The sequence below is a fragment of the Caretta caretta genome, chromosome 1, assembly GCF_965140235.1.
Source record: "Caretta caretta isolate rCarCar2 chromosome 1, rCarCar1.hap1, whole genome shotgun sequence".
Taxonomy (NCBI): domain Eukaryota; kingdom Metazoa; phylum Chordata; order Testudines; family Cheloniidae; genus Caretta; species Caretta caretta.
In genome coordinates this window covers 246,418,447-246,434,891 of record NC_134206.1, presented here as the reverse complement: position 1 = coordinate 246,434,891, position 16,445 = coordinate 246,418,447, and the positions used below count along the sequence as shown (strand labels likewise).

At 41.9% G+C, this 16,445-nt stretch overlaps 1 protein-coding gene and 1 long non-coding RNA gene across 6 annotated transcripts in view; one reads left to right on the top strand and one right to left on the bottom strand.

Moving 5' to 3' along the window:
• The window catches only part of FGD4 (FYVE, RhoGEF and PH domain containing 4), a 197,662-nt gene that overhangs the window by 81,455 nt on the left and 99,762 nt on the right, over positions 1-16,445 (bottom strand). The window contains exon 1 of one of the 5 annotated variants that reach the window (XM_048829826.2): positions 885-907. The exons of the other annotated variants lie outside the window; for them this stretch is intronic. Coding sequence (XP_048685783.2) covers positions 885-900 — 16 coding nt within the window. The 5' untranslated portion in view covers positions 901-907. Of the gene's footprint in view, positions 1-884; positions 908-16,445 lie in introns of those variants that run through there. 5 annotated transcript variants of the gene reach the window in all.
• Positions 1,039-16,445, top strand: part of LOC125626654 (uncharacterized) — a 69,316-nt gene continuing 53,909 nt past the window's right edge. The window contains exon 1 of the long non-coding RNA XR_007353813.2: positions 1,039-1,285. This is a non-coding gene — a long non-coding RNA (uncharacterized LOC125626654). The remainder of the gene's footprint in view (positions 1,286-16,445) is intronic.

Below are 16,445 nucleotides of genomic sequence, written 5' to 3'. Positions count from 1 at the left end.
TCAGCAGACTGCTATCAAAACCCCAGATCAAACCCCAAATCCAAGCACATAGAAGAAGTTCTCACTTCTCCTACCCCCTGCTAACTGGTTCTGTGCTTTTCAAAACAGCCAGGGATGATGGGCTTTACAATGTACCCCCTCACAAATCTATTTCATCTCTAATTTTGGATTAGATTCCATTTTCAAAAAATATAGTTCTAGTTTGCTCTTAGGGTCAGAGAATGTTTACACTGTGTGTCCTGCACAGTAAGCACTTATCAAGGCTGAAATTACAATGCAATTTTTTAAAAAGAACACTACTCCTTAGTGCAAAGCAAGTTAGAAAAATAAGCATAGAGTAAGTGAAAGTGGCCACTGCAAGACCACATATACAGAATTAATTGGCAAAGCAAACCTGTCTCTCCCAAAATTAACCATGTGTACTTAATTCATGAACCACTGAGAAAATAAACATTTCAGACAAATACTGATTTATAGCAACATAGTCTATGGACCTTTCAACTGTAAACAGAATTGTTGCTGTCAGCTCAATAGCAAACCAGAAATAGAAAGCACTTAAATATCTGCAAACTCAATTGTTTGAGAGTTGAGGTGAAAGTAGCAAGATGAGCAGAAAAAGTATTTTTGCACGATGAACTAAGCAAACACTCCAAGAAAAAAAAATCTACAGATTTGTCAGTTGAACAAATATGTTCCAAATGTATTACACAATCAAGCAGCTGAATTTATAATATGTATATACTTCTAAGGCACCAGATATAAAACTTTGCTTTTCATTTGTCTTTGGCCTAAAACACTATTACACATTCCGCAGGCAACAACTCAAATTAAAAGACTATCAACCAACAAAAAACAATTCAAAAATCCAAACAAGCCAGCCTTACCTAGATCAAAGGACATGGTTTTCATGTATGCTGATATCAAATTCACTCTAATGCTGCTGTATGCACCAGTAATCGATTTCACAATGGTAATGATCATATAACAGGTTCACATATACCCCATTTACAAGTTTTGGGGACCACTGAGGAGGAGTTCTAATAAGATGCTCGGTATATACTGAAAATTTACAGTTCAAAGACATAGCATGTAATATGCCCCACCTCTTTGACGGCATGTCTGTTTTGTGTAGGAGAGAGCGAGAGAGTGAGCGCAGCAAGCAAAACTAACAAGTGAGGAGACAGACAGAGTCAGTTGGAGGCAGTTTTACTCCTGGTAAATAGAAAAACAAGGGAATCAACTTATGTAACCTTCAAACCGCAGGAGCAAAGCGCAGGGGAACACAGTAAGTGGTTTTCATCTAATGCCTCAGCTATTTTGGAAGTTTCTACAACTGTTTTAGTTTCACCACTGTATAAAAAAACAAGGTTAAATGATAAAATCAGTAGCCCTTTCCTCTGGTTGGTACTTGCATTCCCATTGTTACTAAGTCACTTTTGTTTCCAATATCCTTTTCATTGTGCAGAGTGTGTTTAAACTGCTTCTTTGAACTACAGTAAACGTGAAGATTAGAACTCTAGAGCAGAGGTATAACCAAAAAAGATTCTATAATGTATTCATAGAATGCTGGCCTTTTTGGTGTAGACTGGTAATAGAATGGGGTTACTGGAAAAAATACAGTTTTAAAATAGTAAGGCTCTTAAACCATGTGCTTGGCAGTGCCCTGGTACATATTTTGATGGCATCTCAAAAAACTTGTATCATGCTGGAGCATTGTGAGTGGCTAAAAAGTTCAATTTTTGAGGAACAATCCTTGCCACAAATACTGAAGAAAGGCACAGGGTCAGAGAATGAAGCCAGTACACTGTTAGCACTAGAGGCCTACTGTGCTTTCCTCTTCGCTCTCCTCTGTCTCAACCACCTCTCTCTTCAACCTCTGACTCTGCTTGCAGGTAAATATAAGTGTCAAGGTTCCTTCCCCACTCTGAACTCTAGGGTACAGATGTGGGGACCTGCATGAAAACCCCCCTAAGCTTATTTTTACCAGCTTAGGTTAAAACTTCCCCAAGGCACAAACTATTTTACCTTTTGCCCCTGGACTTTCTTGCTGCCACCACCAAGCATCTAGCAAATATATAACAGGGAAAGAGCCCGAGTGGAAACGTCTTTCCCCCCCAAATCCTCCCCAAACCCTACACCCCCTTTCCTGGGGAAGGCTTGATAAAAATCCTCACCAATTTGCATAGATGAACACAGACCCAAACCCTTGGATCTTAAGAACAACGAAAAAGCAGTCAGGTTCTTAAAAGAAGAATTTTAATTGAAGAAATAAACTAAAAGAATCACCTCTGTAAAATCAGGATGGTAAATACCTTACAGGGTAATCAGATTCAAAACAGAATCCCTCTAGGCAAAACCTTAAGTTACAAAAAGGCACAAAAACAGGAATATACATTCCATTCAGCACAGCTATTTTTATCAGCCATTTAAACAAAACAGAATCTAACGCATATCTAGCTAGATTACTTACTAAGTTCTAAGACTCCATTCCTTTTCTGTTCCTGGCAAAAGCATCACACAGACAGAGAGAGCCTTTGTTTCTCCCCCTCCTCCAGCTTTGAAAGCATCTTCTCTCCTCATTGGTCATTTTGGTCAGGTGCCAGCGAGGTTATCCTAGCTTCTTAACCCTTTACAGGTGAAAGGGTTTTTCCTCTGGCCAGGAGGGATTTTAAAGGCGTTTACCCTTCCCTTTATATTTATGACAATAAGTAAAGACATAAATCAGAGTCAATTTTGTATTGTGTAAATGCAAATCTTAGAAAAGTAGACATGAGAGATGAGCTAGAAAGAGTAATTACTGTTTACATGCAAACTGCTGAAGATTCTTAAGTCTAGTTTGCTAAGAACCCCTCTCCTTTTCCTTCATGCCCCATTGGCCTTGTAGGACAATTACCCTGTTGCAGGTGTAATTTTGCTTAGACCATACCAAACAGTATCCACGACTGAAAGTGGTCAGCAAAATAAGATACATAAATGCAACTTACCCTGTTTCCTCCTCACCCAAATAGATGGTGTGACAGGAACAAATGCTCCCCAGGCTTGAAAAAACAAAAAGCTTAAAAGCCCTGAATGAATTTCATTCTGGCAGGAGGAACAAAATGGATTAAATCAGACTGTCTGTTCTTGGTAAATTTGGATAATGTGAACCAGAACATGGCAGCTTTCATTTAATTCACACAGCTGAAGTAATCTTTTCAATAGTTGTTCAGATCATATATTTGCTTTGCTCTGAATTTTTTCAGAGGGCACAACTCTGCCTCTGTCTACAGGAAGACTGAAAGGTGATATGTAAGATGGTGCAAGTGAGTATAAATTGGTGTAACTTGCACACCAAGTGAACAGAAGAGATGCATATAGTAGGCAAAGCAACTGACAGGACAGCGTAGGTCATAGGTGCTGGAACTATGGGTTCTGGGGGTGCTGCCATACCCCCTGGCTTGAAATGGTTTTCATCATATACGGCGTTTACAGTTTGATTCAATGGCTCTCAACACCCCCACTATACAAATTGTTCCAGCACCTCTGTTGCAGGTTAAATTAGTTAAAGTTCATACTTTAACTCAGCTCCTCTTTCAGTACCTGAGCACAGAAATTATAGTATCTTAGACTTGCATCATGTTCAGCTTTGCTCTAATTTTTTTTATTATTCCCTGTCCAAATCCCTTATTTCACCACTCCCTTTGTATCCTTATCCCACTCCTGACTGACTGCTTTCTTCTAGATTTTCTTTAATGCTTTCTTGCTGTACCTGGGAACTCTTTCACCCTAAAGGTGGAAGGTATCACCACCTCCATTCAAATTCCTTCTTAAAATTCCTTTCCTCCATGAGCTCACCAGTCAAAGCCGCCTACATTTAGGGTATGTCTATATAACAAAGTTATTTCAAAATTATTCTATTTGAATTTTTGGAAGCGATTTTATACATTCTATCTTCTGTGTCCCCACTAAAGCATGTGAATTCGGCGGAGGGCGTCCACCGTACCAAGGCTCGCATTGAATGTCGGCGCGCTGCACTGTGGGTAGCTATCCCACAGTTCCTGCAGTCCCCGCCGCCCATTGGAATTCTGGGTTAAGCTCCCAGTGCATGATGGGGCAAAAACCTTCTTGCGGGTGTTTCTGGGTGTGTGTCATCAGTCGCTCCTCCCTTCATGGAAGCTATGGCAAACAATCGTTTTGAGCCTTTTTGGAGTGCAGACGCATACTGCTTTCAGCAGATGGTGCACTGCTGCTCTCCTGCTATGGATGCACCTCACATTTCCTCTTATCTTCCTAAGTAATCTGTACTATCTACTCTCTCTCTTCCTCATCGAATGCTTCCGCTGCCAACTCTGCTCAGCCATCATGAACCAAGCAGCACAGCTTCCGCCGCCAACTCTGCTCTTCCGCTCTTGCTGCGGTACCGAGCTTCTCCATGTTGTCTGTCCTGGGCTCCCGCCTCTGTGAAAGCTATAGAAGACAACCATTTCCCGCCTTTTTTTGGCTTTTGTGAACCGAACAGCACCTCTTCTGCTGCCACTCTGCTCCCCTACGTTTTGCGCCTTTTTTCCAGGATTACCCATGCAGGCGCCATAGCCATGGAGCCCGCTCAGATCTCCGCTGCAGTTTTGACCATTGTAAATACCTCGCGCATTATCCAGCAGTATGTGCAGTACCTGCAAAACTGGCGAGGAAGCGACAACAGCGTGATTACAATAGTGATGAGGACATTGACAGACATTCCTAGAAGCATGGCATGTGGCGATTGGGAGATCATGGTGGTGTTGGGCCAGGTTCATGCCATGGAACACTGATTCTGGGCCTGAGCAACAAGCACAGACTGGTGGGACTGCATAGTGTTGCGGATATGGGATGATTCCCAGTGGGTGAGAAACTTTCGTATGCGTAGGGCCACTTTCATGGAACTTTGTGACTTTTGACTTGCTGTCCCCTGCCCTGAAGTGTAAAGACACCAAAATGAGAGCTGCCCTCACAGTTGAGAAGCAAGTAAGCCATCACATGCGGCTGGGCAACAGAAATCAGCTTGCAGGCAGCCATGGTAAGCCCTAGTGGGCACGCAGGGTTCTGCTTCTTCCGCATTCATTTCAATGCTTTCAAACTGCTGGTCCCCCTTTCCCATGGCAAGCAATGCCTGGTGGGTTTGCCATATAAAAGGAGGGCCTGCAGGCTCTCTGGGATGATCGCTTCACACAACACTGTCCCCGCCCTCTTCCCCCCCCCCACCGCGTGGCTCCGATCAAGCTCTCACCTCACCAGAAGTGCCTTCTCCAGGGTCATGGTCCGGGAGCTTGCCTTGGGAGTGGGAGGAAGCTATTGGCTCCAACAATAAGACTAGTTCCTGGCTAGGGGGGAAAAACCCGATTCCCCACTTGCCGCCTGTGCACTGTCCTCCTCCTCCTCCTCTTCATCCTCCAATAACTCCCCCTTGCCAGGTATCAACAGACAGTGGTGGGGTAGTGGTGACGTCACCCCCCATAATTGCATGCAGCTCACAGTACAAGCGGCATGTATGGGGCTGTGACGCAGAGCACCCGTTCGCCTCCCTTGGCTTTTTGGTACGCTTGCCTGAGCTCCTTGATTTTTGTACGACACTGCTCTGTGTCCCTGGAGTAGCCTCTTTCCGTCATGGCCCTGGAGACTTTAGCATATGTATTGGCATTTCTTTTTTTGGAACATAGTTCTGCCATAACAGATTCGTCTCCCCAACATGCGATGAGATCCACTACCTCCCGTTCGGACCATGCTGGAGCTCATCTGTGAATCCGGGACTGTGTGGTCTCTTGTGATGGTGGACTCTGCACAGTTGCCTGCGATGGTGGACTGTGCTGATGGTCACCTGTGCTGATGGTGACCAAACAGGAAATTCAAAAGCTCCCAGGGCTTTTACTGCCTACCTGGCTAGTGCATCGGAGTTGAGAGTGTTGTCCAGGGCCGTCAGAAGGGAGCATTCTTGGATAGCTCCTGAAGGCCAACAACATTGAATTGCGTCCACAGTACCTGCAACCCGGAACTGCCATCTCGATTTTAGCGCTACTCCACTTGCTGAGGTGGAATACAGAAATCGGATTAAAGATCCCTTTAAATCGAAAAAACTGGTTTGGTCATGTGGACGGAATCAGTTTTATTTCGAAGTAACTCAGCTAATTCTGAAATAACCGCATACTGTAGACCAGGCCTTACTCCTCATCTATCATAGAAATCCTGCTACACTTTAAGACAGAACCATTTGGGGTCATGCAGTGCACTGTGTGTGTGTTTTGTGCAGTACCATGGCAAATACGCTGTTAGAGATTTAACAAACAACCACCACCACCACATTTTATCTAATACCCAGTTCATGCTCAAGAATTTTACCAGCGTCTGAGCCCCGAAGTAGCAGCATTACAAGAGGTAAGTGCCTCTCCTACTGACTAGTTATCCTCACTCTTACATCCTGGTGTGAATTTCCCTTTCCCCACTCTGAAATATGTTTTAGTCCCCATCTTCTCCTCACTTCTGGATGTGTTATGAAGCAGATGGTGGGGTTGAACTGCTCTTCCCAAATCTGAATCTAAATTTGTCTGTCAACCACCTCCAAGCTTTGAGAGATAGGACTACTTCGTAATGAAAGTGCATATTTAAAAGGCATGGTCCACTACAATATCAGTTTATTACAAAAACATTTCCTATTACCACACATATGCAATTTTAGTAGGGAAACTACTTAAAAGCCAGTCCAAATGGTGTTTTGCCTCCATAACGGATGCAATATTAGATCCCAAAAAGATATGGAACCTGCTTTAAAAACTAGTATTTTGAACATCCAAAAACCCCAAGAGTAACTAATCCCCAACAAGTAACATTTTCACCATTTTTAAGGAAGCAAGTACCTTAAAACTTGTATTCCCCATAGCCCTGCTTGGTGCTATATATATGCAAAATAAGCTATTATCATCAAGTTATTAATAATTGGCTTACTATCTTTGCACTGAATAGTCAGTTCTCTGGAACTGAGCCACTAATTATTTCCTTTCTGGTACAGATGTTGAGTCATGTCAGCAGACAGAGTTTTGCCAAAACACACAGTAAAATTTATAACAATTTTGCTTTGGTTATTTTAAAATCTTTGGCACATATTTTTACTTTGAATGCACAAATGCAAGTCCCATTCGTATATATCTGAAACTGGAATACAGCCTTGAGGTTTCACCATTCAAATCCTAGTTTTCCTCTAATTCAAAAAGTTCAGGGATGATCCCACTAACTCTCTCATCATGGTGAACAAACAGGAAAACTGAATTTCAGCAAACAATAGGAGTCCATGTTTCCTTCAAAAATAATTTTAAAATTGCACTGTTTCTTTGTTTTGAAATTAAGACCTCCCCAACAATTGTGTTTTCTAAGGGCAAGTGACAGCAGGCTAGAAAGACATACTATCACAGGGGTGACCAACCTGAGCCTGAAAAGGAGCCAGAATTTACCAATGTACATTGCCAAAGAGCCACAGTAATATGTCAGCAGCCCCCCCATCAGCTCTCCTCCACCACCCCCCCCCAACACCTCCCGCTCACTGGCAGCCCCACCAATCAGCACCTCCCCACACCTCCCGATCAGCTGTTTTGTGGTGTGCCGGAGGCATGGAGGGGGAGGACCGAGGGCATAGCAGGGTCAGGGGAGGGGGCGGGAAGGGGTGGAGTGGGCGCAGGGCCTGTGGCAGAATCAGAGGTTGAGCGGTGAGCACCCTCCGGCACACTGGAAAGTTGGCACCTGTAGCTCCAGCCCTGGAGTCGGTGCCTATACAAGGAGCTGCATATTAAACTTCTGAAGAGCCGCATGTGACTCCAGAGCCACAGGTTGATTACCCCGCTGCTGTCAAATGGAGGTCTGTCCACTCCAGCCGGTTTAGTAGGTTTTGAACCTATTAGAAATATCTTAAAGAGAATATCAATATATTGATGAACCCTTGGAGCAAGCACTGGGTAAAATTTAAAAATTAGAAGAACTGCAAAGAGGAAAAGCTGTGATTCCCCATCCTTGAGGCTCTAAATGAGAAGCTCAAGTCCTCCCAAACAGACAGACAAATACTGCCGGAAATTAAATTGAAAGGTAATTCAAACACTACCAAGTACGTATCGCAAATTTAGTGCCACATTCAGAGATGAAAGGTGGATCAGTGGTTAGGTTGCTGGCCTAGGAAACCTGTGTTCATTTCTTCATATTTTTCATCTGGATTTCAATAGTGACTGAAGGCCCCAGCCAGGGTCAGGAGCCCATTGTGGTAGACCCTACTAACACACAATAGAATACAGTCCCCTGCCTCCAAAGGGACTATCCTTTAGCAGACAAAAGAGATGTAAGAAAAACAAACACCACAAAAGCAATTTGCTGTAAGTATAATACAATTTATTTTCCGTTTCACTTATGTAAAACCCCTCCTGCGTCCAGCTTCTTCACACTCCTTGCTTGGCCTGACTGTCCTCCTTCCGCCCCTTCCACAGGAAAACAAACATTCAGCCTTGTTTTCAGAGACTCTCATGAAACAAGGAAAACAAAAATCTTTCCAAAAAGGTGGCTCTGTCCCACTTTCCCTCCCCACCGTGTGTGGGTGTGGTGGAGACAGAGGCTCAGCTGTGACTCAGCCCCTCATCTCGGACTCAGCCCCTCATCTCGAAAATAGGGGTAATAGCCCTTCCCCACCTCAAAGTGGGGTTTTGAGGATAAATACATCAAAAATGGCACGGTGCTCAGATACTATGGCAATGGTGTCATAAGTACTATACGTAGTGATTGACTTTAAAGACAAAAGGTATCATTAGTATAGTCTGAACTCCTGCACATTATAAGCCATATATGTAGTAAGCTACCTTTCAGTATGAGAAAGGGATGCAGAATAGAGAGATCTGCTCAGTTAAACCGTCAGAAAAGAAAACAGACTAGCAGTCTGCCTATTAGATAAAGGTATAGAACATGACCATCAAAGACACTGTAACCGGGGGGGGGGGGAGGGGGGACACAGCTGAGTAATGTCAGAGCTAGAGCTGTCGATTAATTGCAGTTAACTCACGTGATTAGCAGAAAAAAATTAATCACAGTTTTAATTGCACTATTAAATTGAATTCCAATTGAAATTTATTAAATATTTTGGATGTTTTTCTACATTTTCATATATTATATTCTGTATTATAATTGAAATCAAAGTATCATTTTTACAGTGCAAATATTTGTAATAAAAATAAAACAAAATAGTATTTTTCAATTCACCTCACACATGTACTTTCAAGACAAAGATTGTATTAAAGTGCAACTTACAAATGTAGATTTGTTTGTTACATAACTGCAGTCAAAAACGATATAAAACTTCAGAGCATACAAGTCCACTCAGTCCTACTTCTTGTTCAGCCAATCGCTAAGACAAACAACATTTACAGGAGATAATGCTGCCTTCTTATTTGTAATGTCACCAGAGAGCGAAAACAGTCATTTGCATGGCACTTCTGTAGCTGGCATTGCAAGGTATTTACGTGCCAGATATGCTAAACATGCGCATGCCCGTTCATGCTTCAGCCACCATTCCAGAAGACATGCTTCCATGCTGATGATGCTCATTAAAAATGCGTTAATTAAATTTGTGACTGAACTCCTGGGGGAGGGGGGGAGAATTCCATTTCCCCTGTTCTGATTTACCAGCATATTGCCATATATCACGTTATAGCAGTCTCAGATGATGACCCAGCACGTTAATTTTAAGAATATTCTCACTGCAGATTTCACAACATGCAAAGGCGGCACCAATGTGAGATTTCTAGAGATAGCTACAGCACTCGACCCAAGGTTTAGGACTCTGAAGAGCCTTCCAAACTCTGAGAGGGATGAGGTGGGGAGCATGCTTTCAGAAATCTTAAAAGAGCACACTCCGAAGTGGAAACTACAGAACCTGAGCCACCAAAAAAGAAAATCAACTTTCTGCTGGTGGCATCTGACTCAGATAATGAAAATGAACATGCGTCGATCCGCACTGTTTTGGACTGTTATCGAGCAGAAACCATCATCAGTATGGACCCATGTCCCCTGGCACAGTGGTTGAAGCATGAAGGGACATATGAATCTTTAGCGCTTCTGGCAGGTAAATATCTTGCGACGCTGGCCACAACAGTGCCATGAGAATGTCTGTTCTCACTTTCAGGTGACATTGTAAACAAGGAGTGGGCAGCATTATCCCCCTCAAATGTAAACAAAAAACTTGTTTGTCTGAGCAATTGGCGGAACAAGACATGGAACTGAGTGGACTGCTTTATTTTTGAATGCAGGTTTTTTTTTGTTTTTTTACGTAATTGTACATTTGTAAATTCAACTTTCATGATAAAGAGATTGCACTATAGTACTTGTATTAGGTTAATTGAAAAAGTATTTATTTTGGGGGTTTTTTTTACAGTGCATATACTTGTAATAAAAATAAATATAAAGTGAGCACTGTACACTTTGTATTCTGTGTTGTAACTGAAATCAATATATTTGAAAATGTAAAAAACACCCAAAAATATTTAACTAAATGGTATTCTACTATTGTTTAACAGTGCAATTAATCGCATGATGAATCCAGCCCTACTCAGAGTCATTGAGAATTTACTTTCCTAGAAAATCTCTTTAGGGCAGTCTGACCTTCAAAAGGCAATGGATGACAAAGAATGTGCAAGCCTGGGATAGCCCTGCCCAGGAGTATTCTATAGTGGGAAATTTCTTAATTTTACTAGCTATCAGAACAGCATTTTCTATAGCACATGGAAAGTTAAGAGCTTTGGAAAACCAAGGGATAATTAGAAGTTAAAGAACTGTATGCAGATATTATTTTACTTTCAGTAGCAGCCTGACATTAGCACTGATTTTGCTGGAAGAGTGAAGTGAGCTTGAATTATGGTTTTATAAAACTTTCAAAATACATGGCAGGCCTTAAAAACATAGTAAAAGATCAATTGTTTTATCCCATATGATTAAACAGCAGGTAAAGGGATTTAAGACAGCCACAAAATAGACCATCTCATTAACTTATATCTACAGGTCTTCCAACTGAGGTTACATTCAGCATTCCTTATTCTAGGCAGGGATGGTACAAACTATAAAACTGGACCATGGTGCTACTGAAAATCAACATAGTAAAATATTGGTGTGACTTTACTAGAAGCATATTGGCAATAAATGCAACTATATCATTAATGTCTTCAAAGTAATGTGCCTACCAAGCATCTGGGATAACACTATTTCTTAGGACCATGCATCATCAGTTACATTTCCTACAGAGTTTCCTTGTTAGCAATGCTAAGATCACACAGAACTGTCATGCGACTGGGAAATAAATTTTCCCAAAATTGTCACTATAGAACTGTAAAAAATTGAAAAGTAATACCAATGTGATTAAAGTTCTCTAGCTACATAGAAAACAGTGTCATGAAATGAAATCTCAGTAACTCTGATTCAAATAAATGTTTTCATTATTGGTTAACAAAGAGAATATTTCTAAAATGGATAATTTTATCCATATGAAATTGTTCAAAATATAAAATATACATCCAATAAAACAGCATATTGTTGGTTCAAGGACATGCACAGTACATAGTTGAATTCCACAGGAATTAGTTTATCACTACAAATTGAAGCCACTGGCTAAATAAAATGCACCCTGCCTCAGCACTCCAGGAATTGGAAGAGTTAACGCAAACATCTTGATAAAATACTTGGCACTTCTGTCTTGCCTTCCATCTCAAAGCAGTCTTCAAGTCATAATTAAGCTTCACCAACACCCTGTGACTCAGTTCTGTATTCTGCTGTTCTACAAGTGATGAAACTGAGGAAGAGAGAGGTTAAGTGACAAAGTCAGTGCTAGATCAAGGAACAGAACCCAAATCTCCTGATGCCAAGTCCTATGCTTTTAATCACTAGACCATGGTTCTCCTGCTTCATATTGAGTTTCACATTTTAATTACATATATTATACTGTAGCACTTATCTGTATGAATATGAAAACATATGCATATGATAATCTTTTTTTAAGCAAAAAGAAAAGGAGTACTTGTGGCACCTTAGAGACTAACCAATTTATTTGAGCATGAGCTTTCGTGAGCTACAGCTTCATCCGATGAAGTGAGCTGTAGCTCACGGAAGCTCATGCTCAAATAAATTGGTTAGTCTCTAAGGTGCCACAAGTACTCCTTTTTTCTTTTTGCGAATACAGACTAACACGGCTGTTACTCTGAAACCTTTTTTTAAGCAGCACACAGGGGAGGAGATGTATATTCCATGGCCACTGTGCCTGAGTAGTCTATTTTGTTTCAGTGTGAAGCTAACTGCAGTTTAAATAAAACTACATTAAATACCAGGGCCAGCTCTGTTTATATGTCTGAGTTGCTTTTAGCCTAATTCCCCACATTTCGTGTTCCACTGGTGACATGTTAGTAAGAGTCCCTTCAGGAAACACAGGCCCTCTGACTCCAGTTCCACCAATTAGGATACATTTTCCCTATTTTAGGAACATTTTAATACAAACATTAAAAACAAATAATTGACACCCAGGACCTCACCCTGGGTCCTTTTGGCCCCAGGCTACTAGCACATAGCTGAGATGGAATCTTGCCTTTACCACAGACCCAGCTGGTCACTGCGTCTTTGAGATAGTTTGAACTCCTCAGCACGCAACCAACGTGGGAAAGACTTCTCTCTTCCTGTCACCTGTCTCTAAGTCTAGCAAACTCTTCTCCCTCCCTGTGGGGTTTGCTTCTCAATGGTTCTCTGTTACTCCATTCTGATGATCTCTGTAAGCTCGCGTCTCTTGTTCCTTCAGATCACCTACCATTCTTGTGTAGTCACTTCATATAACTTGGGTGCCATTGCACCCCTCACAAAGGCTTTAGTCCATTTCTTCTGCTCTCTCTCGAATGGCTGGATCCTCACATGAGTGCCTGTCTCCAGGGCCAGTAGGTCCTTGGCAGACCTGTTGTACTCTAGTGCAGTGTTTCCCAACTTGTGTGCCATGGCACGCTATTGTGCTGTCAGGCACGAACAGAATTTTGGAATGGTCACTTGTGGGGAAAAATAATCTCATTTATTTTAATTAGTGTCAGACCCACATTGCGTTTTGAGTTATTGCTCTTTGGGTGTACGTGCGTTAGACAGACATTGCATCATGCTACACTCAAATGGACTTGCTACCTGTGATACCATGCAAGCAGCCGTGTTTTCTTATCAACTGTTCAGTTTCAGTGGTGAATTTTGAATTGAAGACTTAAAAATGGAGAAATGTTTGAAGAAAGATTCTGGCCCAGCACCTCCACATCTACTTTCAATGATGAAACGGAACGTGAACACAGCGAAGTCAAAGTGGTGAGCCGACGCTACTGTGGGAGTTATTTGCTATTTGGATTTTTATTTACAGGTGAACCATCTTGCCCTCTTCCACAATGTCTTCTAAGTGGGAAGAAATTCTCAAGCCATGCCATGGGGCCAAATAAGTTAAAATACCACCTTACAAGCAAACATCTGTCCCTTGCCAACAAGCAAAAATAATTTTCGAGTGTTTGAAGGACCATAATGATAAACAAGTATAAATGACTGGAGACTGTAACTGTTTCTGATTAAGTGCTGGATGCAAGCTACTTGGTTGCTGAGCTTGTGGTGAAGACAAAAAAGCTGCATACAATCACAGAAAAGAAAATGTGAAAGTAACGTTAGGTGTAAATGCAGTCAATGAAATTGCAAAAGTTCCCCTTTCAGATAATATAATAAGTTACTATATTGATGATATGTCAGCTGACATTCAGATTGCTCCAAGAAAGAGTCAAATCAAGCAGAAGGTTTACACTGCAATCTGATGAATCAACAGATCTCAGTGGTCATGCTCAACTCTTGGCTAACACCGGGTACGTTCACGGAGATAGTATAAGATATTTTTATTTTGCAAACTGCTGCCAGGTCACACAACTGGAGACACAATATTAAGGGTGACAAGAACCTTCCCTGAAGAGGGAGAACTGCACTGGAAAAATTGTCCTAGCGTTCGCACAGATGGGACAGCCTCTCTGACTGACAAAAATGAAAGGGATTGAAAGCAAGGTCAAAGAACAAAACCCAGCTGTGTTGGTGACCCACTGTTTCCTACACTGTGAAGCTCTTGTTGCCAAAACACTACCAGAGGAACTTTCTTTAGTGCTAGATGGAGCAGTAAAGGTAGTGAATTTAATAAAAATCATGGTCCTTAAAGTGTTGCCTTTTCTTGCAGTTTTGTGAGGAAATGGGAGCAGAACACTCAAATTTACTTTTGCACACAGAAATATGCTGGTTTTCCCCATGGAAAAGTTCTCTCAAATTTGTATAAGCTGAGAGACTAATGTAAAATGTTCTTAACTTTGAAGGAATCTGCATACACAGACTTGACCACCGACGTGGCATGTTGTGCAAAACGTGCCCACCTGGCTGATATAGTCTACCCCCTAAATGAACTGAACAAGAAAATGCAAGCCTTCTAAACCACGTTTTGCTTTCAGCTTTCTAAATGCGTGAGATACAAAACATTGTGCGCCACATTCCACAATTGTGTACACATCATGCAATTGCATTCAAGTCATTTGTGGAACCGATATTCAATGCTCACGATGATTCCCTGGTCATGAGATGAGCTTCCAGCCACACACTGCAGCTACTGAAGTTTTCAACAGCCAGCTTTCGAAATCCATTGTGTGAGACGGAGCCACTGCACCGCAAAAATAATAGCGCTGCAATCCCCCAGTGTGCCGCCTAAACCTCTTTACAGTAAGTGAACATTAATGCAAGGTCACAAAAAGTGGGGGGAGGGGGGGTCGGCAGTGGGGGAGGCGGAAACAAGGGGAGTTACATGGAAAACAAACATTATGGACACATCCAAAATTAATCTGAATTAAGAGCATTGAAAAGGAAGCCAAATTAACGAGCTGGTAGACTGGTGCTCTTTGATGAAGCTAGCAGTTAATGTGTCACATGATTTTGAGGTTCATTACAAAATCTATACGGAAGTTTCACAACAAAGGATAAAATAGGTACTTGAATTCTGTATTGATGCACACCCAGGGTAATCTGATAGACTACAAATTAGTTCAGTTGACAGTGACTCACTTGAATTAAGACTTTGTGCATTTACAGTGTGAATAATTATTGCAGACTCCTGAACAGTTTTGCATAGAATATTGCACCATAGTATCAAGCTGCTGCAAGACAATGATTTTGTTTCATAGACCAAATCTTGAGAGGTCCCAACCCAAACTGTAGCTCCAAGCAGATGGCAAATGCAGCAGCTTGTCTCTCTTCTGGAGTGAGCTGTTATGAGTGTTGAACACACCAGTGCTCTGCACTGAGAGTGCTGGTTTCCCCAGGATAGACCCCACTTTCTTAAGTCCCCTTTCCGCTCGTCTAATGGGGATTTAAAACTGACCCCCAAAGAGACACCCTTGCACAGAGGAACCCCCAACTGGTGAAGGCAGGCATGGCTGGCTCCATGCCATCTCTTCCTAGTCCCCCTAGCACACAGGGGGCATGCCATGGAGCATTCTAGGAGCAAAACAGGGCGTGGCCAGAGCACACTAGCTTCTGAAGTCTTCACCCATATATTGGCCCTTGTGGAGCTGGTATAAGCCTACTGCTGCTCTAATTCACAGTGGGGGCCGAACTGGCTACCAGCTCTTCCCAGGATCTGATGGAGGAGAGGTAGACGGGGGCATTATTTTGTATCCTCCCACATCCCACCATGACTAAGGATTGTGCCCCTGTTGAAAAACTTATCTGATGGGCCAAAACTATTGTTTTGTTGAATTTTGGGGTACCCTGCAATCAGTAGCCCTGAAAACCTGATGTCTTTCATCCTTCATCAAAGGAAGAATGTGAGGAGATTCAGTGTGGAACTTAATGACTTCTCCATTCATCAATATTGTAATTCACCTTGACCATTATAGAGGTACAGTATTCATATTTTAAATGAATATGGTCCCAATATAGGAAGATTTTAAGCTAGCAGCATAATGTAGCAATTGGCATCTAATAGAGTATACAGCAGAGTACTTGAGCCTCCATGAAGTATATCTAAGAAATCTACCCATGCTATGTTATGTATGTGCATACACAAGCACACAAATGGATTTCAGTAACTGCCAAATGTACTTTACTGCAATAATTACAAAAAAAATAAAATCAGTCATTCTGACCATAGACTCCCATGAAATCGTAATATTAATAAAAGCCGTGAGCAATTTTAAAATAAGGCAGCAGCAAAAATATATTTGGATTGGTGGTAGGTATTCATATGTAAAAAGGTACTGTGACCCAGTGGATAGGATACTGGAGTGTGAGTTGGGAGACCTAGCTTCTCCTCCCAACTTTGCCAATGACCTGCTGTGTAACCTTGGTCAACCTCGGTTTCCTCTCCTGTCCTTTGTCCTTGTCTATTTACATTGTCA